The 21183-nt window shown below is 47.0% G+C and overlaps 1 protein-coding gene across 2 annotated transcripts in view; it reads left to right on the top strand.

Moving 5' to 3' along the window:
• The first annotated feature begins 437 nt into the window (after positions 1–437).
• The window catches only part of WHRN (whirlin), an 87254-nt gene continuing 66508 nt past the window's right edge, over positions 438–21183 (top strand). For both annotated transcript variants that reach the window (XM_012802469.2, XM_012802470.2), the window contains exon 1: positions 438–1725. In XM_012802469.2, the coding sequence (XP_012657923.1) occupies positions 1108–1725 (618 nt within the window). In that variant the 5' untranslated portion in view covers positions 438–1107. The remainder of the gene's footprint in view (positions 1726–21183) is intronic.

The following is a 21183-nucleotide window of genomic DNA, read 5'->3' as shown; positions in this document are numbered from 1 at the left end:
GAGAAAAAAAAAAAAGTTGGCTATTTTCCCCCACAATTGTGGATGAGCTAGCTGGCCAATTGCTTCAAAACGATCCGGGTGCACCTGCCGCGACCGCCGAGGGGCGCTGTTTTTGAGCTCCTTCCACCCTCTGCCACTGCGGCTGGAGAACTGGGGGGTTCCTCCAACCCCTACCCCCACTTTCACCCCTTTCTTCCCTGGGGCTGGACTGTTTCACCCCGTCTCCAGGCAACCGCCAGGCGCGCCAGGCGGGACGTCATTTCCTGAAGAACCTGCGGGGGGACAGGGCGGGAGAGGGGGAGGGGCAAGGGGGCGGGGCCAAGACTGGGTTGGCTACGGCGACGGCGTCGGAACTAGCTGGAACACTCGGCCCCGGGCGGCTCAACAGTTCGCAAAGTCTGGGCTCGCAGTGGTGCGGCTCAGTCCGCGCCGGGGCGGTGCAGGGGCGCTGGGGTCCCCGGGCTGCTGAATCCCGGGGCTGCCTCGGTCATGCCTCGCACCCCTTTTTGCCGGACACCCGCGCGGCTCCATCGGCTGCGACCCTGGGGGTTCTGGGACTAGAGCAGCCCCCGCTCCAACTTCTGATTTTGGGGTCCCCCAGCCCGAGAGGAACTGGAGGCCTGGCTGGGGGAGCCCCGGGCATGGTGTGACGGGGCGGTCAGCTTCGCTGCGGCTCCAGCTCCAGCCACCCGTCGTCTTGTGCCCTCCAGAATGTAGCTTCTCTCTCCGCGCCCCCGGGTCTTCAGCTGCAGTCTCTGTGACCTCCGGGCTCCAGGAGCCAACTCTTTGTGCCCCAAGACTTCGCTGTCGTCTCGGCGTCCCCCTGATCCCAGTTTCGTGACCTCCGCCGTTTTTGCGCCTCCCTCAGGACGCTAGCAGCGGTTTCCGCAACCCCCCGGGATTCAGCCACTGTTTCCGTACCCCCCACACCCAGTCTTCTAGCCGCCGTCTCCGCGTCTCCTGGGATCCAGCTCCGTTCCGCGTCCCCTAAACCCAGACTCCAGCCGTGATCTCCGCTTTCCCTGGGATCCAGCTGTCGTGCCAGTGCCCACGAGTGCGCCAACACCCCACCACGCGCCCCGAGTCTGGCCGCGCATCGGCGGGGAGATGAACGCGCAGCTGGACGGCCTGTCGGTGAGCTCGTCCTCCACCGGCTCGCTGGGCTCGGCGGCCGGGGCGGGCAGCGGCGGGGGCGCTGGGCTGCGGCTGCTGTCTGCCAACGTGCGCCAGCTGCACCAGGCGCTGACAGCGCTGCTGAGCGAGGCGGAGCGGGAGCAGTTCACGCACTGCCTGAACGCGTACCACGCGCGCCGCAACGTCTTCGACCTGGTGCGCACCCTGCGAGTGCTGCTGGACAGCCCGGTCAAGCGGCGCCTGCTGCCCATGCTGCGTCTGGTCATCCCGCGCTCCGACCAGTTGCTCTTCGACCAGTACACGGCGGAGGGCCTCTACCTGCCCGCCACCACCCCCTACAGGCAGCCCTCTTGGGGCGGCCCCGACGGCGCCGGGCTGGGGGAAGTGCGCCTAGTGAGCCTGCGGCGCGCCAAGGCCCACGAGGGCTTGGGCTTCAGCATCCGCGGGGGCTCGGAACACGGCGTGGGCATCTACGTGTCGCTGGTGGAGCCGGGCTCCCTGGCTGAGAAGGAGGGGCTGCGGGTCGGGGACCAGATTCTCCGCGTCAACGACAAGTCCCTAGCCAGAGTGACCCATGCAGAGGCCGTCAAGGTAGGCCTGTGGTTTGGAGAGGAGTTCCAGACAGAGTACAGGTGGAGTGGAGGAGCTTCTTCAGTGGCTCCATGCTGTGTGTCCCTAGGCAAATCACTTAACCTTTCTGGGCTTTATTGTTCTTGACTTCAAAACGGGAATATTTAGTTTGTGGAGCGAATAGATGCCAAGCACTGAAAATATAGTGATTCACAAAACAGACATAGACCTTGCACCTCCTCAGAACTTAAAGACCAGTGCAGAAGACAGTATCAAATACTAGAGCCAATATATGATCAAAAAGTGTAGAAAGGGCTGCGGATTCTTAAGAGCATTAAAAGAGTTTGCTTGGCATAATTATAAATGTGGTTAGTAATTAGCAGGTGCCACCCCTCCAACCTCCCACCTCTGCTATTGTTGTTGTCCTGTAGGTTTTTGCCTTTTCAAAGAAAGTTTTGTCAGCTCTTAAGTGGCCTGTGGAGACTAGGCCAGCTCAAAGCTCTGCCCTGGCCCTGCTGTTTTGTGGACCAGGCTCTGTATTCTGCAATAAGTCCCTTGCCCTCTTAGAACCTCTTGTTCTCCACTTAGAAAACCGGGCAACTGGACCAGATAAGTGATCCCTAACCTTGTTGAAAATGAGGCTCCTGCCTGAATGTCAAAAATTACCTCCCTCCTCCAGCCCCTGTGAGAGTATTTGTACTTATTGCGTCTGTTAATTGAGAAAAATAACCTCATGACAACAGGCTTCCAGGAATTTAATCAAACTGTTTAAAGGAGTGTGTGTGCTGGCAAATCTCACAGCCCAAGGCTATTGAAAACCAGTTGGAGTATGAGATGGATAGTGTTTGGTTCCACTGGTAGATTCAAGGACCCCTTGCAGGCACTTAGCCCTACCCCCACCCCTATGTGTGCAGTGAAGAATTTGGGGGGGGAGGGAAGGAACATCAGCACACCCTCTGCTTGCAGAAGAAGGCGGCTTCTAAGGGAGGTGGGCTAGCCTTCAGCCCGGCCCTGCATGCCCCTGCGTCCTGTTCTTCCTCAGTGCAGGTGTTTTGAACTCTAGCGAGGACTACTGGGAACCTCCTAGTCAGCAGAGGGCTCTGGCTACTTCCTGTAGGCTATTCAGTGACCTGTGACCGGGTGAGTCTTGAGCCAATTCCCTGACTGTGCACCTGGGACACCACCATCTCATCTCTAACCTTGGCTTCTTTTATTTGTTTCCCACACCGTCCACCCCCTCAGGGCGGTCCCGTGGTTTTCAGAAACTTCTTTGCTGGAAATAGGCTGAGGGTTTGTAGTGTTCCAGGGTGGAAGGGGCAGAGCTCTTTGTGAGTTTCCATGCAACAATTCTCCTCTCTGTCTCCTTCCCCTCTATCAGTCTTTCCCCTTTGTCTAGCATTCGATGTATTTATAAAGAAATAGTACATTAACCTTGGCACGGAAAGGTCTAGAGTTCTCAGATGATAAATTTATGCTCTAAAGATACTTGATTCAAATGGTCATTTATAAATATGGATTCAATTTTAGTAGCAATTTAAAAAGACTTGGGTAACTTAATCATCACCAGTTGATAGGCTTTGGAAAGGCTGTTAGTTAACCTGGACGATAAAAACATTGACTCATTTTGTGGCCCAGACCCAGCCATACTGTAAGGATCCAGGAGGGTGGCTGTGCGTTCAGTTTACCTGCAGGATCCCCCACCCTTGCCCCATTTGTTGACTGGGCTCTACATCTTGTGTCTGCATCTCCCTGAACAGCATCGAGGTGCTGTTAAGCTGTGACTCAGAGCAGCACCGACTTAACGCCTTTATTTACTCTGTTGCTTCCAGAGTAAAACCTGAATTCTCCATGTCATAGTTTTTGCAGCCCGAGAATGAATACTTGCCAGCCAGGGAGAGGTTGATAGGAGCAGCACTGTCCTTGACCCGTAGGAGCCTGTGGGAGCTGAGCGCCCTTGTCTCCGACTGTCATTTTTGCAACTGAGGCAGCAGCTACTAAGACAGAACGAGCTCCTGCGTCAGAATTGCCTCTCTTCCGGGGCCATCGTCAGAAGCATCAACTTGCCTGGGATGGCCCCCTTTGGATCCCTCAGAAGCAACGGGCAAGGTGAATGTTGCTGTGTTTCACATTAACTCCAGAGGGAAAACGAGACAGACTTTTCTTCAGTAGGTGGAATTTAAAACGGAGGAGGCGGAACTTAGTCCCTGAGGCCTGGGCCGGGTTTGCTCCTTGGGTAGATCATTTCAGGGGCAGTTTAAAAGGACACCTGGAGAACTGTTGACACATTTTCACAAAATTAAGACTGTTAAGTCCTTTCACTGACATCCAGAAGGGGTCTCAGCTTATCTACTTGACACAAACTGCTCTTTCTCCACTGAGGGCCCCTTTTTGTAAGCTACCGGGCTGTAAGGCACGATGTCAGGGACTTTTTGGTAACAGGGCATTATTAACTAGACTGGAGACTTAATTCCCATTTCACCAGTTTTTCTGCATACATCCTTTTTTCTTTCCTAGGATACCGTGCTGCATGTAGCAGAAGATATGTTTTCAGTCTTAAAATCTTTATTTTTTTTTTCTGTGATGGAAAAATAGGAAGAAGTGTCCCATAAGTCTTCCAAAAGGAGAGATCAAGTGTGTGTGTAAGCAAAATTAAATGAAATGAAATTTTAGCAATCAAGTTAATTAAGAGTTTGTGAACAAGAGAGGATTGCCACCTTTTTAAAAGGGGCTTGAGCAGACAAAGTTGTTCCCTTTTCTGTTTCCGACAAATCATGCACCCATCGTTACCCAAACAGTTCAGTGAGAATTTTGTCCTTCATCCATTGGGGCTCCTATCCCTCTCTTGAAACCCATTTGCTAAATCTTCAGTGACAGGTTCAGATAAGGCGAGCCATTTGCTATTTGCAATTATGTTGAAATGTTTGATTTTTGAAAAATCTATCTCAAATGAACAGGAGCCAAACTAATAAGGATTTTTAAAGAAAAGTAGATCTTTCAAAGGTTTTCAGCCAAATACTCTTGATAAATTGGCCATGGAGCCCACAGACCAGGGATTGCTGCCTTAGACTGTGCTATACACTTGCTGTGTGACCTTGGGCAAGTTGATGATCCTCTCTGTGTTCCATGGTGGATGGGTCAGGGGCTATCCAAGATCCCTTCCAGCTCAGTCGGATTCGGTTTGGCATGTTCTGCACAGAAGGCATTTAGAATGTCTAGTCTAGTGTTTTCTGGTTCTTCTGAAATTGCTTTCCTTTAAGGCAGGGTAAAGAAGGTTGGCTAAAGGATTGGGAGACGGGTCTTGGCACTGCGGGGTAGCATTCTACTAAATCAGGAAATTGAGGGGTTACACGCTGGACTGACGAGCACTTGACTGCTATCTTTTGACCCAAGAACGTCAACCCTTGTGCTATTCCAGAGGAAATGAGAAAATGACAATAGGATTCTGCTACAAACAGCACCACCCTAGGAACGCTCAAAATCTAACTCAGTTACCTGCTTGCTTTCCTAAACCCCCAGTTATGCGAATAGCAGAATGCAGGATATCCAGGTGCTTCTGAGGTGTGTGTGTGTGTGTGTGTGTGTGTGTGTTTTAGCTCGAGAAAAACCAAATGACTTACTCTGGTCTTAGCATCCCCATGGGTAAATCCAAGGAAAATATTAGAATTTGAAAGAGTCCAGAAATTCAAAACTGTTACCCACCCTTTCATTTAATTAGCGTCATCACACCCTCCTTTCCTTTGCATAATAACCCGGGAAGAATCTGTCTCTGTTAATATGTCATTATATTTGGTCCAGCACGTTCCATATGACATGATTGTCCTTTTTCCATTTTCCATGGTTAGCTGAAGCCGTTACAAATGATTACCACTTCCAACTTTGTATCTGAAATGTAACTTCTCCCTCTGGGCTCGTTTCTGTATTCCACTTTGGAAACCATAGGCGTGCACAGACTCTCCTCTGGCCCTGCATTCATCCTTGAGTCCTGTTAGTCCTGCCAACAATGACATGTGGAAGGAAAGCTCACTATTCATAAACCCTTTATGGAGTAGATGTTGGGTTGCTGCATATCAAGGGTGATACGCTATATTGAGAGGGTCCATTTATTTAATTTAGTCTTATATATTTAGTTGACTCAAACTGATACTTGAGGTTTTAGAAAATTGTGATACCTCTATAGGGCAAAATCCTCTTTCAACTGGTTATTTACTGTTCAAAGAAACATTTTTGAGGGTAGAAGAAAATGCTTTTTTCTTTAAGAATCAATTCTGTTTTGATAGAAGATTCTTTCTTGCCTCTTGACTTGAAGCTGGACATCAAAGAGATACAGAATCACTCCAGAACTAGTATCTTGTTTTTCTGTCATTCCACTCTGCTAAAAAAAAAAAAAAAAAAAAAAAAGTATTGTTTATTACTTCCCATAGATTCATCATTTGGATGGAACTGCAAAGATAAGTATGATCCTTTAACCCCCAACCAATTGGATTGTATGTGCGATGCTGCTTGTCACCTCTGCCTGCCACATGTGGTATACAGCCTGTCTGCACCTGTCTGCACACAGCCCCTAGCACAAGTGCCTGTCTGCTCATGCTCCAGGCACATGCACATCTCCTTGGAGTCATAATCCCCCTCCATCCTGCAAAGGGCTTTGCACTGAAGCAGGCGTTCATAGCGGATTAGGCTCCAACTGGCTTTCTGGAAAGGTTCTTATCATGACTGGAAGGGCAGCTTTTGGTCTCCCTGCTCAGGGACCCCAGACTAGTCCCCAGCCAGGACCAGATACTCTGATTACAAAGAATGACATTAAATGGCTAGAGGTAGCTGGAGGCTGAAATACAAATCTTTCAAAACTGATTTTTTTTTTTAAACTCCTAACCAGGAATATGATATTAAGCCTGAGCTCCCATAGACTTCTAATTGCACACCAGGGTTGGGGTGATTTTTAAGATTTCTGTGCTGCTGACATTTCCCTTTTACTTTTACGGCCTGGCAGGTGGAAAGGGGTGCAGGGAGTAGGAATCAAATGCGTTTTCTCCGTTCTTTTCCTGTGCACTACTGGTGTCAGCTGCAGGAAGCACCATGAGGCTAGTGCATTTGTGATGTGGTTTTTAAATAGATTTGGTATTGTTTAGAGCAATTTAGGTTCACAGCAAAATTGAGCAGAAGGTACAGTGGTTTCTCGTATGCCCTCTGCCCCGTGTGTGCATAGCTGTCCCATTGGCAACACCCCTCACCAGAGTGGTAAATCTGTTAAAATTGATGAACCTATATACACGGATACGTCCTTATCAATGAGGGGCCGTGGTCCACCTCACACTTGCTTTTTAACTTTGCTTTACTTGAAGAGTATTGGGAAGAGAGGAGACTGACATTAGTGAGTGCCTACTATGTGCAGCTGTTTTGTCTTTCTCTTCCCATTTAATCTTTCCCAGGAAGAGGGGAGTTAAGAAGGAGATGAAATCAGTGAGCCCAAGGTCACCACTGGGATGTACCAAGTGGAACCCAGCCCAAGAGTTGTGTAGTCAGCCTCCTGGAAGATAGTCCCCCTGCTGGAGGGCAGGCAAATGATGCATTTTGTGCCTGACATTTATAGGGCCTGTTAAAAATCACTCCGAGACTGCATTTTACAAAGCAGGGGGTCTGAGACCTTCTCATCTGGGGGGTGGGGGGGTGGCATGTCGCAGCCCATTCCATCATTAGGTGGAACCATTTGTCCAAGCATCCTCTAAGCAGCATTTACCATGCCACAAGGCAGTGGCTGATGCCTGGAAGTCAAAGATAAACAGCACATGGTCTCCATCCTTGGGGGGGGGGGTCATGGGGAGACATAGACCCAGCATTCTAAGTGCTATGACATCCTCATGCCTCATGTATTCATGCTAACCCATCCAAGGCAGCTCTGCTGCCCCACCCACCCCTCCATCCCTTTACCCAGTTCTAATTTCCTCCCGCCCACTTGCGACCACTGACAGGACATATTGCTGTTTGTTGGTCGTCTGCCTCCCCCATTATAAGTATGCTCCATGAGAACCAAGATTTGATCTGCCAGGCTCATTCCCATATCTCCAGCTGCAGGCACACAGTAGGTGCTTTAATAAATGAATGAATGGGTAGAATGATCTTGCTTCCAATCCAGCACTGGTGAGTTCAGGATTCTCCAGCTCTTGTGGGTGGCAGCCTAGTGAGCACTGGATGGAAACTTCAAGGAAGGCTGAAAGCTCTAGAGCAGGGGTTGTCAACCTGTGGGTCGCGACCCAGAGGAACTGTATTAAAGGGTTGCGGTATTAGGAAGGTTGAGAACCACTGCTCTAGAGTATACTACCCACCTGGCTGTGTGGCTGTGGGCAGTTCACATGATATCGCTGAACCCCATCTTGGGCGCTGTGAAGTGGGCATAGACACCTCCCACCTACATCCTTCCAAATGGCTGCAGGCATCAAATGCCTTATTGGTGTGATAGCACTTGAAGCCTTTTGCTACTATTTTAATGAAAAGCCATTTTTAAAATGTGGTCCTTGCCTGGGTGGGCAATGCTTTTCCCACCCCCTGCAGTCCAGATCTCTCCTATGAGACCCCTTCAGCTAGTTCATTTGTCACTTTGCTCTTAATTTTCAAGACACATCCCCAGAAGTGGTTATTTCAGCAGCCTGATTGTGTCTGTGATTCCAAAATAGAATCATTTATACATTCTGAAGCAATCAATGAACCAATTTTGGGTGAGATACATCGTCTGTCTTTTTTTTTTTTTTTTAACTGTTCAGGTTTCTAGAAGCCCCAGTATTCTGGATGAAGGCTGAGTCCCCGGTAATCACAAGCACGTTTAAAAGCTGTTTTATTCTCTACCGAGAATGCATAAATGGATTTAGTTTTTCTTCCTTTTCAGCCCCAGAACCTTTGCTTCCTTTTCCCTTGGAGAATTTGTGCTCCTGCTAAATTGGCTGCAGCTTTGCTTCAGTTGGCAGCCAGTTTTGTTAAGTTGTTTCTCTCTTCCTCAGTTTCCTACTATCAGCTTCCTCCCGACTTTGAATGCAAAGCAAGTACATCAGCCAGTCATAAACAAGGCCCCAAATGTCCTCTTTCCCGCTTTCTAACCCTGCAGGCTACAGGGGAGAACAGAATAAAGTGACATCCAAAAGGGTGTCTTCAAATACACAGGTGATGGGGTCTTAGAGGTGGCAGTCCACACATAAGCTTGTCTGAGAATTAACGAACTCCCAGACCAGTCTTCCTAACTACACTAAGGTTTGGGAAGCACTGCCTTCCTTTAGGGTTCCCCACCCCATCTTTCTTTGTCCACATAAAGACTTGGCCAGACAGGTGAACCCACCCTGTCCCTGTCCTTAGCTGTTTGGGAGCAAGATTCCAGATGTGCAAAGTCAGTTGATACATTGGAAAATCCAAGAGATGACTTTTGGAGATAGACCTGGCTTCATCTGGCAGTGTTACTTGGCCACGGCGTTGGGCAGGTCCCTTTGCCTCTCTGTGACTCGATATCCCTACCACCAAAGCTGACACACAGTTCTCCCCAAAAGGTCATCATTATTGCACATCAAAAGTCTGAGAATAGGGCAGTGGGGGTCCTATTGCAAACATTGTGATGAAAAATATTATTAACTGCATTTACTTAGTTTTGAAAGTCCTCTGTTGTGCCTGCTTAGTGTTTTTGTGTTTTAAAGTACCATTGGAAGGAAATACACCTGGACTTGGGGGCCCGTGTGATCTGTCGTAGCCGTTTGAAATTGCAGAGTCATTTACTAAATGTAGTCAATATTCCCATGTAGACAGATTTTTTTTTTAAATCCTATTTGCTGCTATCTGGCTTATGACGTCTCTATTTTTGCTTTACAGCAGTAATAAAGCCCAGTGGTTGAAGGGAATTGTGTGTCCCCACTTCTCTGCTGATTATCCGTGAGATCTTAAAAAACATGGGGAGGCAGAGAAGACAGACACATGGCCCAGAATGTGACAGCATTGTCCCTGGCATGGGACACATCCCTAACCTCAGCATCCTTCCCTAATGGACTCTCCAGGGATCCTGATGGGGAGGGAGAAAAAGAGGGGGGCTATTTCCAGAGCCCATTAAAGCAATTAATGCAGATGAAAGCAGTGATTGGATAACATGGGCTTTTGCACTTCAAAAAAAACAAACCCAACCTGTGATTTATCTGAACCACATCTGCAATTGCGTGCTAAACCTCATTAAGCCATTTCTGATAAAGAAAGTGGTCCAGCTTTCAGAAGTTAACTTCCTATATAGGTGAGGGAACTTCTCAAAAGTCAGGGGAGGGATTCTCCTTCTGCCATTTCTATCCTCCTGTCCCATGTGAAGGGACAGCATCCTTCGTTGTGTCTGCGCCCAGAGTACCCTTTTCCTTCAGTTCTCTCCTTGGGCCTGCCTTCTCTCCCTCTTTGGGGAGCCCTAAACCTTTCCCAAATTTCTACCAACTCTCTCTAGTCCTCCTCCAGGAGTCCCTTCGAATCTTGAGATTTTTACTTCAAAGGTCAACATGCACATACAGATCTTCCTCAAATTCCCTTCTCTGCTTCCCTGGATGTCTGTATCTCCATCCGTCTTCTAGCCTTGCTGTCTCTGCAGAGGATCTGTGCCTCCTTTTAATGTAGGTATTCATTTTTTATTTATATTTTCAGCTCCTCTCCAGTCTTAGGAATCTCTTTTATTTGCTCTGGAAATCCTGGCTCATTTCCAGCCCTCTGCTGGTGGTTCCTCCTCTCGCCCTCAAATCATGAACTTCTTACAAGTCAATGACCTTGGCTTAGTCTTCTCTGCTCTCTCCCTTGGTGACTGTACCAGGTCTGACCTCTCTCCAGCACTTCTCATACCACACTTCCCTCAGTCCCCGCCACCTCTACCACCGCGGCAGAGCTGCAGTGGCTGCTCCCCCATCTGTCTGTCTCCTATCTCGCTCATCTGTGCACCAGTCTGTTCTCCATCGCTCATCTGGGCACCAGTCTGTTCTCCATCCTGGAGGTGGCAGGGTGCACTCTCTAAAGGTGTATCTGGTCAAGCTGATCAATCTGCACCAGGCCTGGAACGCTGCTTTTGAGCTGGGAGCCTGCAGGGCAGAGGCTAAGCTCCTCAACCTGGCATTTGGGTTCCCCTGATCTGATCGCCTTTTACCTGCTGACAATCCTTTTCCTAAATCAAGTCCAGACTTGGCCAGACCAGCAGCATGTCCTCCCCTGGAACAAAGCTTCAATTTTTTGCCCCTGTGCTGCCCGCAGCCCAGTAGGCCCAACCTCAGTGCACACTTCCCAGCAGACCTGCCCACCCAGCCACTGCCCCCATCTCTGGGAACCTTCTTTCCTGTTCTGTCACTTGGGTCACGATAATATAGTCCCTGGTGATTTCTTTGTTGCTCATTGAGTGATAGTAAACTTTGAACGGAGGGCTTGCAATGACCCAGACACTGTTCTCTGCACTTGGTATGTATAAACTCATTTAAACATCAAAACAGCTTCATGAAGTTGGAGGTAGGTACCACTGTTATTGCTTTGTTTTGTGAAATTCCCGAGTTTGTCACTTGCCTGTTGTCACAAAACTAGAAAGTGGCAGGATTTAACCTTGGTTCTGTGGACTTAAGGGCCTGTATCTTTACACCCATAGTGGAGAGAGAGACACCCCACAATGCCTGAGCCTGGGCCCTGAGGCCAGAGTGTCTGGCCTCTGGCTCTGCCTCTTGGTAGCTGTCAGGTCTTGAACAAGCTTCTTAACCTCTCTGGTGCTCAGATTCTTCTTTGTGAATAACGGTAAAATGGCAGGTAAGTTACTTCACTGTTCAGGTTTCTTGTTTCTAAAGTGGAGATACGAACGATCATTCAGGGAAAGAATTAAAGTGTGAACCTTTGATGATCACCTGTGTGCAAACTGCTGTGTTAGGGTCATTTTCCTACAGGATGACGCCCCTCGTGGCACTGGAGAATACAAAGAGACAACACATGTAAGATGTTTCCAATATTTAGCACATTAATAAATATCCCCACCATGAGAAATCTTCTATGTGATGTCACGAGCTCTGCGTGGGTTCGTATGTGTCCCCCACTGACCTTCACCCTAGCCCCCTGGGAGAGGAAACAGAACCAGAAGTGGAAATGACTCACCATGGACCCACAAACAGGTCGGTGGGACCAGGATTTCAAACCAGCTCTTCTGCCTTCAAAGTGCATGCTCATTGCCCCAGCTCTCGCTGCTTCTAACAGGCAAGCGAGGTATGCGGCCCAGTGAGGAGCTGGCAGGAGCAGAGGTTCAGTAAATATACGTTTCCTCCCTGAGTTTTTTCCTTACAGAAATGTCTTTATAGCCATTTGATGAGAAAACTCAGAAGGAACCAGAAAACCCTGGCTCGGGCCCCCTGCCCTTTCCCAGGCAATAAGACTCTGTGTCTTATTGATTAGAGATCAGGGCAGAGGTGGCTCTGGGCACCTTTTCCTTTTTCTTTTTCTCTTCCTTCTTTGTGGTCTCTCTCACCAGTCCTGACCTGTGTCAGGTTTTTATTTCATACGTTGTCTGTGGAAATACCCTGATAGTTAACTGTGACCTCAACTCAACCCCCCTTGAAATAAACTGGTGGTTGCTGAAATCGTCTCCCTGAATGGTGGAGTCTAAATTCATCGACACTGCCAGATCAGCTCATTTGGAGGATGAAAACAGGGTCTTTTCTGGGTCTCGGATAAAAGGCTAGTGGTCATCAACCCTGTCTGGACTGGACAAGTTAAAGGGGGAGTAGAGGAATCTGCCTCTATGTGTGTGTGTTTCCTTCTTTCTTTAAATGATCTAAGGGCTCAATTTTCTGGCCTACTCAGACAGGCCAGAAAAACACAAAAGATGAAAAACAAAACTCATTGATAATCCCACCCTCCCACCTACCCAGAAGTAATCACTGTTGCCCATTTGAGTGCATCTGTGTTTATACTGGTACTAGATAGTCTCTACAAAACTGCCATTCAGAGCATAGTTATCTAGCCTGATTCTTTCACCACGCAATAGATCATGACTGTTTTCCCACCTTGATAAATGTTTCTAGAACACAATTTTTAACAATTGCATAATATATTGTAGTGAAGAGGTGCATGATTTATTTAACTAATTTCTTCTTGTTGGACAGTTTGTTTTTTTAATATTACCCATATTGCTGCTTTAAACATTCTTGCCCATTAATCTTTAAGTGTGTCTCTAATAATTCCTTGGGCTGTCTTTCTAGAGGTGGCATTGGCTTGGGGAAGAGGCATAATTTTAAGGCGTTTGATTAACTGTTGCCAAACGGCTGTTGGAAAGGGATTTGTTTTCTTTATAATCCATCCTCCCAACATTTAACAGTGTTTGAGAGTCTTCATTTTTCTCTGGCTATGCCAACACCGGATATTATATTTCTTTTCCATTTTTGCCACTGTGATAGACAAAAAAGCATCCTATTTTAGTTTGCATAATTTAAATAGTGAAGTTGAACACTTTCACGTATTTATTGTTTGTACATAAGTATTTACACATACATATTTGGTATATAACTTATTGATATCCTATGCCCATTTAATCACAAGAGTCTCACATTTTGATGTCACCAAATCTGTCCTTCTTTTTCTTCCTGATATCTTATGAGTAGGTTTTTAAGGAAATAGTTGATTCATCCCTCTTCAATTCAGATTCTGCAGTGTGAGGTTGAATGAAGTTGGAAGCCTGTCACCTTTTCAACCGAGAATGTTCAGAAAGTGATAAGAGACAATGATATAAAGAGTCTGGGAGGAGAATAACCCTCATCAATATACATATCTACTTGTGGACCAAGAAAATGAAATTGGTATAAACCGATATTCCTGATGGCTCTGTGTGCTTTGCACATCGATCCTGGACAGCAAAACATGCCATTGCAAACCCATCAGGGCTCATCTCTCAGTGATTATATTTACGACTCCTAGAATCTTGTTAGTTCTTCCTTAAAGAAAAAAATAGAATAAAGAGACAAAATTTAAAAGAACATTTTATAAAGCAATTTACTTAAATTATAAGAGACTAAAAGCCAGACTTAGAGGATAATTGAAGAATTGCATTAAAAAGGAATCAATATCTTTCTGGAATGTGCCCTGTCCTCATTTTGTGAGTTGTTTTGCAAAGGGGGTAGACATTCTGTCACTTTCTTGCAGATTTCTGGTATCATTATCCCCAAGGTCAAGACTCTTTTTCCCGTTCTTTGATTGTTCATGTTTTCCTTTTCACACAGCCTGAACTCCCTAAGACATTCAGAAGTAATGATAGTGGAGAGCAGAGGCTTTAAAATGTCAAGTCCCTGTTACGGCCCCTGAGATCCCAGCGTTCCCAGTAAGGGAGCCAAGGTTTCCTTCCGCATCTTCACACTGAGCCCTTGGAGAAGGTCAAACTCATAAAGAAAAGGAGGTAGAAGGGGTGAATGCTTTATTTTTTTTAAACCTACCCTGTGAGGCCCAAATTAAAGGCAGATTTAAAGAGCCATAAAGAAAAGCAGAAAGAGGAGAAGAAGATAACTCCATTCCCATCCTCCTAACTAGTCCGTTTCTCCACTCTCTGCCCTGGCCTTTTTTCACATTCCCTCAGTGGTTGAATCACCCACTTCCTTGCATTTCAGTTTCATCATATGGTGTCACATTGTCTCGTGATCTTTACGCTGAGATCAGTGTTTCAGGGAGGGGGTCTTGGAAGGGCTCTCCCAGCTGCTCTGCTGTCCAGTTGATTTACTTTGGGATGTAACAGCTCAAGGAAGCGAGATGACCGCACAGAGCTGGAGCAGATGGGCCACCTTGTGGCATAGCTGTGCCCCAGGCCCCGGCCCCAGGGCAGGAACAGAGGATGCTACCGTGAAGCCACAGTTGTTTGAGAAATAGTGAATTCTCTCACCACACCGCTACCCCGGTATGTCATCGTTCCAAAAGAATACAAAAATAATATTTTTTTGGACTTTTTTAAGAGGAAATATTTACCAATGGCATATGTTGTTAGACTAGACTCAGCAGCTGCAAAGCAGCTCTGAAGAGTGGAGAGAGAGGCAGGAGGAGAGAGCCGTTACTGCCCAGACATCAGTAAAAAGTATTTCTGCCTCTAGCTGCATGGAGGTATCTAAACCTAGCAATGGGCTTAGATTAAGGTATTTACTCATCCATTTGGCGTTTGGTATGTTGAGCATCTACCATGTGAATGGTGAGATTTAATATCCTCCTTAAACTCTATATAGTTCATTTACTTATTTGTTAATATGTTTATAATTACTATTGCCACTTAGGTCAAAAATAATTGGGTGAATTAACCTGAAAAGCACATCATTAGAAAGGTAATGGAATAAAAAATGATACTGGAAAGTATGTGTGTAGGGGCCCTTGACAGGAGCAGTACTGCATCTTGAAATTGAACTCTGAGCTTCCTAGCAAACAAGGCAAAAAGAGAAATTTGTTTAAATCATTTCTATTTCACTAGAAAAATCACTGGTGCTTCAGGAGGGGTAAAATTCCTTGTTAGTGGTCAATTCCTTACATTTTCTTCACTGTTTCTCCTATTATGAGGAATCATTTACCAACTCCAAAGTGTTCTATTTATTGCTACATTACAGATCAGGTTGTAAGAATTTCCTGCCTTTCTAGTCAGTTGAGAGAGGTCTATATAAAATAATCACTTGTTTAAGTAAATATGTTGAGATGTGTACTTTCAGGGACAGGGAGCAACACGTGCAAAGGACTGAAGTGGAAAGAGCTTAGAGTACTTGATCCTGTACGAAAGCTCAGGTGGCAGGCAAGAGATGAGGTCGGCCAGACAGCAGGGCCAGCCACGTGGGCCAGAGCTGCACTGCAGGGAGTTTGCATTTTATGTCAGAAGCTGTTGGGAGAGTTTGTAGCAGGGAAGAGCCAGGGCCCACTTATGTTTTAAAAGGACTCTCTCTCTGCTGTGCAGAGAATGGTTTGGGGCCTGAGAAAGGAGGCAGGGAAGCCGTTGCAGTTAGTGGTCCCTGTAAGAGGTAATTAACACAGATACAAATGGTGCAGATGGAAGGAGCTCTGAAGACAGTGCTAATTAGGGCTTCACTTTCTCAAGATGTGAAAATATGCCACTGGGGTGGGAAGTCCACAGCACCAGTTTCTGTCCTTCCTGAAAGCAGAGGTGAATGGGGAGGGACTTTTTAAGCTCATGTGGCTGTGCCAGCACCTGCTCAGGGTTCATGCCTCTGAGGGGCTCTCATTTGTTTACAGCTGATCACTCCCACATCCTCTTTAAAAACCCTCTGCTAGTCAGTCTGTCAACCCCCATGCTGTAGGGTTGGCCTGGTGTTATCTGAATCCCTTTGAACTACTGGTGAGAGGGTGGTAGGGAGAAATGGGAGGGGACACGAGTTGGGGGAGTTCAAGATTTATGTCCAGGCCCTACCTCTTATCCTGTCTGTGACCTTGCGTTAGAGACTCTGCCACCTTGAGTCTCTTTTTTCATCTGTGCAGTGGGAAGGATAAACATGTGGTCATCATTGTAATTTTACTATAACTAATGTCAGACACCTTCCGGGTGTCACAGCCAGTGTGAGATGCTTTGCATACATTTTCTCACTCATCATCTGGTTCACACAATAACCCATGAGCTTAGGCATTAATAGCCTTATTTGATAGGTGAGAAAGCTGAGGCCCAGAGAGGTTAAATAACTTGGCTAAAGTCTCAAAACTAGGAAAGGGTGGATCATTGTTTTGGAAACAGCTTTCCTGCCATTGGAAAATCATAAGGGGGTCTCCACTCTAACACACTACCAGGCTACTCATTTTTATTTTGGTGGTTTGCAATAATTTAGAGCCCAAGATTTAGCTCCCAGATGAATTTGGAAGATTTGCCTAAACTTGGAGGTTTCTGAAGCCTGTAGAAGAAAGAGTGAGCCCTGCCTTGGGAGAAGACCATTGTGTGGTCCTCACCCAGCCCCATCCGGTGCTGGGATTCAGGATCTGTGTAGGCCCAGATGGCATAGTGCTGCCCCCTGCAGATATTTATGGGAACTACAACAGGGATGGAGGTGTGCCCTGGAGGGTATCTTCCCAAAGAAAAGTGGTGGTACATGAATAGACACACTGCTTGCCGCCTTAGAAATTCCACTTTTCTGGCTCGGCGCCTATAGCTCAACCGGCTAAGGCGCCAGCCACGTACACCTAAGGTGGCGGGTTCGAATCCCCAGCCCGGACCCGCCAAAAACAACAATGATGGCTGCAACCAAAAAATAGCCGGGCGTTGTGGCGGGCGCCTGTGGTCCCAGCTACTTGGGAGGCAGAGACAGGAGACTCGCTTGAGCCCAGGAGTTGGAGGTTGCTGTGAGCAGTGAAGCCATGGCACTCTACCCAGGGGGACAGCTTGAGGCTCCGTCTCAAAAAAAAAAAAAGAAATTCCACTTTTCTGTAGAGCATTCCATGCACCTGTGCCCCAAGATAGCATGTAAAAGGATGTCAATTGCAAGTGTTTGTGCTGGCAAAACAGAAGAATCAACCTAAATGTCCATTGATAGGGGAGTGAGAATTCAATGGTGGTGAGAATCTCCCTGCCGGAGAACAGAAGGTAGTGTGGGAAGACATGAGCGTAATGTCATTAGACTGATGAAGAAAGATCCTTAAAATATGTTATTTGGCTGGACAAAAAGAGGGAGTAGAAAGTATTCTGCATGAGTCAATTAATGTAAAAATCAGGTGATAGTTTTAGATAGGTACATACACCTATTTATAAAATGTAAGAACAAGTCAAGAGGGACAGACACCAAAATGTAACAGTGGTTACCAAGGATGGTGGGTTGAGACTTCCACTGTGGGGTCTGGGTTCTCTACCTAATCCTTTTCTAACCTATGTTCCAGGTATTAAATACTTTATTAATTAATTTAATCCTCACCAGATAAAATAATGCCACTGTTACTGGTTAGCATTATTGAGTTCAGTAACTTGTCCAGGGTTGTGGCTGGCAGGTGGGAATCACTGCTTCGGCGTTTCTGCGTTTCTGTCCGGATTCCATGTGTATCTGAGGTGTTTATGCTCACTCACATCAGTGTGGAGAAGCATGGGCTGCCTGACTCTAAGTCTCATGGGCTGCTCTTTCCATGCCTTAGTTAGAACAGATTCTGGGGGGTACCTGGCATATAGAAAGCTCATTAAATATTCTGTTGAGTGAATGAATGGATGGGTAAGTAAATGAATGAAAAGGAAGTTATATAGGAAACAACATGAAATATGCCTCAAGAAACTTATCATGGTAAAGACAGGGTTATGAATGTGACTCAGAGTTATAGTACAGAGGGCAACAAGATCATAGAAGCATGATGGATGCTCTCAGAAGACAGAGTCAGCTACAATCTGGGAAGGCTTCCTGGAGGCTGTGGAAAAGGAGCTGAATGTTGAAGGCAGAGCAGGTATAAGGAAGTGTAGATTAAAGAAAAGAAGACTCTTTCTTTCTTTCTTTCTTTCTTTCTTTCTTTCTTTCTTTCTTTCTTTCATCTCACTCCATCACCCTGGGTAGAGTACTGTGGTGTCATCATAATTCACAGCAGCCTCAAACTCTTGAGCTCAGGTGGTCCTCTTTCCTCAGCCTCCCAAGAAGCTGGGGCTACAGGAGCCCAGTACAACACCCAGCTAGTTTTTCTATTTTTAGTAGGGACAGGGTCTTACTCTTGCTTAGACTGATCAAGCAGTCCACTCATCTTGGCCTCCCAGAGTGCTAGTATTATAGGTGGGAGCCACCATCCCCAACCAGAAAAATGTTTCTTAAGAGGAGGGCAGGAGGAATGGTTAGAGTTGCTCATGTATTGTGTGTCCACCTTGATTTAGAGAATTTCTGGGGCTTGTGTTTGGGAGAAAGAGCTGGCAGGCTCAGGAAGGGACTTAGCATGAATTTACTATCTACTATGGTAGGTACTAATCAGGTACCGTACAAATAGTCTACATTAACTTAATAATCCTTGTTGCTTTTTAAATGCAGAAGCAGGCACAGAGAGGTTAGGTAATTTTCTCAGTGTTACAGAGCAATTCATTAGCAGAGCATTGCTCTGTGTGTCTGACCCCAGAGCCCCAGCAAGTCAAGGAGAAGAACGGGAGTACATCATCCTTCCCTCCTTTCCAGATCAGTAACCTGTGTCTTAGAACAGCTCTCCTTCCTGAAGTGGAGAATCTCTGTTCCCCCAAAAAACAGAGACACCCTTGCTCTTGAGGCTGGTGCCTGACATGAGCTGGATGAATCACGATTATGTGTCCTTACTTGGGACTTATTCAGAACACTTCTTCAGCATATGTTTCTCAGCACAGTAATCTGATAGACGTGTGACCTTGTGGTTCACTTCATGCTTGCACTTGGTGCACGCCTTGAAACACAGAAGCGTACTTGCGTATGCCGTGTTAATACAACCCATTAGTCCCCCTACACGGTGACCCTCTCCAGTCTGTCTCACTCTTCTGCTGCACAGAGACTCGTTCAGCCTGGTCTATGATTGTGGGGCTTCAGAGTCAGCTCCAAAGAGCTGAGTGAGGCCTATTTGCCTCCTGAGAGCATTAATCCAAGTAACAAGTTATTAAGTTTGAAGACATAACACATATAATTTACATTTCCATAATCATAATGTGCCGCCTGGATAGTCATCTGGTGATGGATAGTATCTCAGCCATGCCATCTGCCGGGTCAGATCGAGATTTCTCTATGATCTGAGGTGGTGGAGCGCCCCAGGGTCTAATGTCGCCAGTGAACACATAATGACAAACATGGGACCAGAGGACTCTGATGACCGCCCTGGCCCTGCATTGGGCTCTCTCTGGATCTTAACTTTTTTTCTTCTTTGCCGTAGCTCATTGAATTGCTAAATGGCAGGCATTGTGCTAACAGGGCTCCTTTACCTGGAGAGAGAGTGAAGTTAGGATCTCCATTTTGCAGGAGAGACAGATGCACAGAGGTTTGGTAACTTACAGCTAACAGGCAATCGATTTGGGAAGACTTGCCCACTTGCCATGGCGGGAGAGGCGTGCATGGGTAGAACTTGCAGGTTGCTCGAATGCAGGTCTTGGCTGTGATCCACCCTCTGTAGGCAGCTGTCTCCAAAGAGAAGGACACAGCCGTGACCCCATCTGAGGGGCAACCTCCTGGCCTTCAAGTCCCTTCAAAGTTCTGTTGCTGTGGACAGTGCTGAGTTGGGGTGTGCATCCTGCCACGCCTGAGATTCTCCATCTGCCCTTCTGGTATTCTCTTAAACACTATGGAATCTTAAAGCCCCAAGTTCTGGACCAGGTTCAGGGATCTGGTTCAGTGGCCAGGTAGCAACCCCAGCCAGCACACTTTGAGTGCTCATTCCTGAGATGGGAGAAACTGAGGACAGTCCGCCAGGTGCCTGGCAGGCCTGCTGGGAGTCCATCCCTGGATGTCCCAAAGCCACTGACCTCCATGCTATAATGACCCTTGACCACTGTGCAAGTAAATGTAGCTGTTCCTTCTACCTGCAGCCCTGGAGCAGGGAGACATAGAAGTTTAACTGGGGAAAGGACCTTAGCAAACACTTGTCCAACCTGCTCGTTGCCTGAAACTGAGGCTCAGCAATGGGAGGAGGTAGCCCAGGTCCCCAGCAAGCCAGGAGGTAGCCCAGGTCCCCAGGGCATAGCAGGGATGTGCCTGGGCCTCTGTCTCACAGGCCAGAGCTTTCTCGTTTGCCCTGCTGCCCGCAGCTGCTGGCGATTGAGGTTTGCCCTGGTGAGGGAGGTAGAATGAATGGCCTGGAGTACCTGACCGTGAGCAAGGACTCGCCATCCCCCGAATGGCCTGGACCTCAGGGATAAAGGCAGCAGTGGTAATTGAGTGTGGAAGGCTGGTCGAGTCACTGTTGGGCAAGAAGCAGCCAGCTTTCTTTAGGAATGAGCTCCTCTGTTTAATGATGTCCTTCAGAATAAGAGCAAACAATTATAAAGATGGAGGCAAAAAAAGCCTTAGACCTCAGACTCCCCTTCCCCTTCCGCTATGAGACATACACAGTTATATTAAAGAGCAGAAGATTTGGGAGGCCAAAGTGGGACGATGATCATTGAGGTCAGAAGTTCAAGACCAGACTGGGCAACATAGTGAGACCCTGTCTCTAAAAAAAAAAAAAAAAAAAAAATTAAAAATTAACCAGGTATGGTGGTGCCTATGGCTTCAGCTACTTGGGAGCTGAGAAAATAGAGTCACCCTGGGTGACAGAGCAAGACCCTGTCTCCTAAAAAAAGAAAAAGAGAAAAAGCAATGGGTGAACCCATTCCCAGGGGATGTCGGTGGCCACTGCCCTGAGCCTGTGTAGATGTTGAACGTGTGTCTCAGGAATCTTGTTTTTCTTCAGTTTTGCCATAAAAGAATAAATTGGCAGAGGAGTATTCAGAGGGTCTTGTTCTCCAAGGCCCATGGAAAACTCACATTAATGCCCAAAGAAGACCCAAAATCATAGGTAACGGAATGCTCTTGTAATGGAGAAACTGAGGCACGGAAGGGTAAG

This window comes from Otolemur garnettii, unplaced genomic scaffold (assembly GCF_000181295.1).
Source record: "Otolemur garnettii isolate 467f Iridium unplaced genomic scaffold, OtoGar3 scaffold00014, whole genome shotgun sequence".
NCBI classification, from domain to species: Eukaryota; Metazoa; Chordata; class Mammalia; order Primates; family Galagidae; genus Otolemur; species Otolemur garnettii.
The sequence above is the reverse complement of the archived record's forward strand: the minus strand, read 5'-3'. Positions and strand labels throughout refer to the sequence as shown.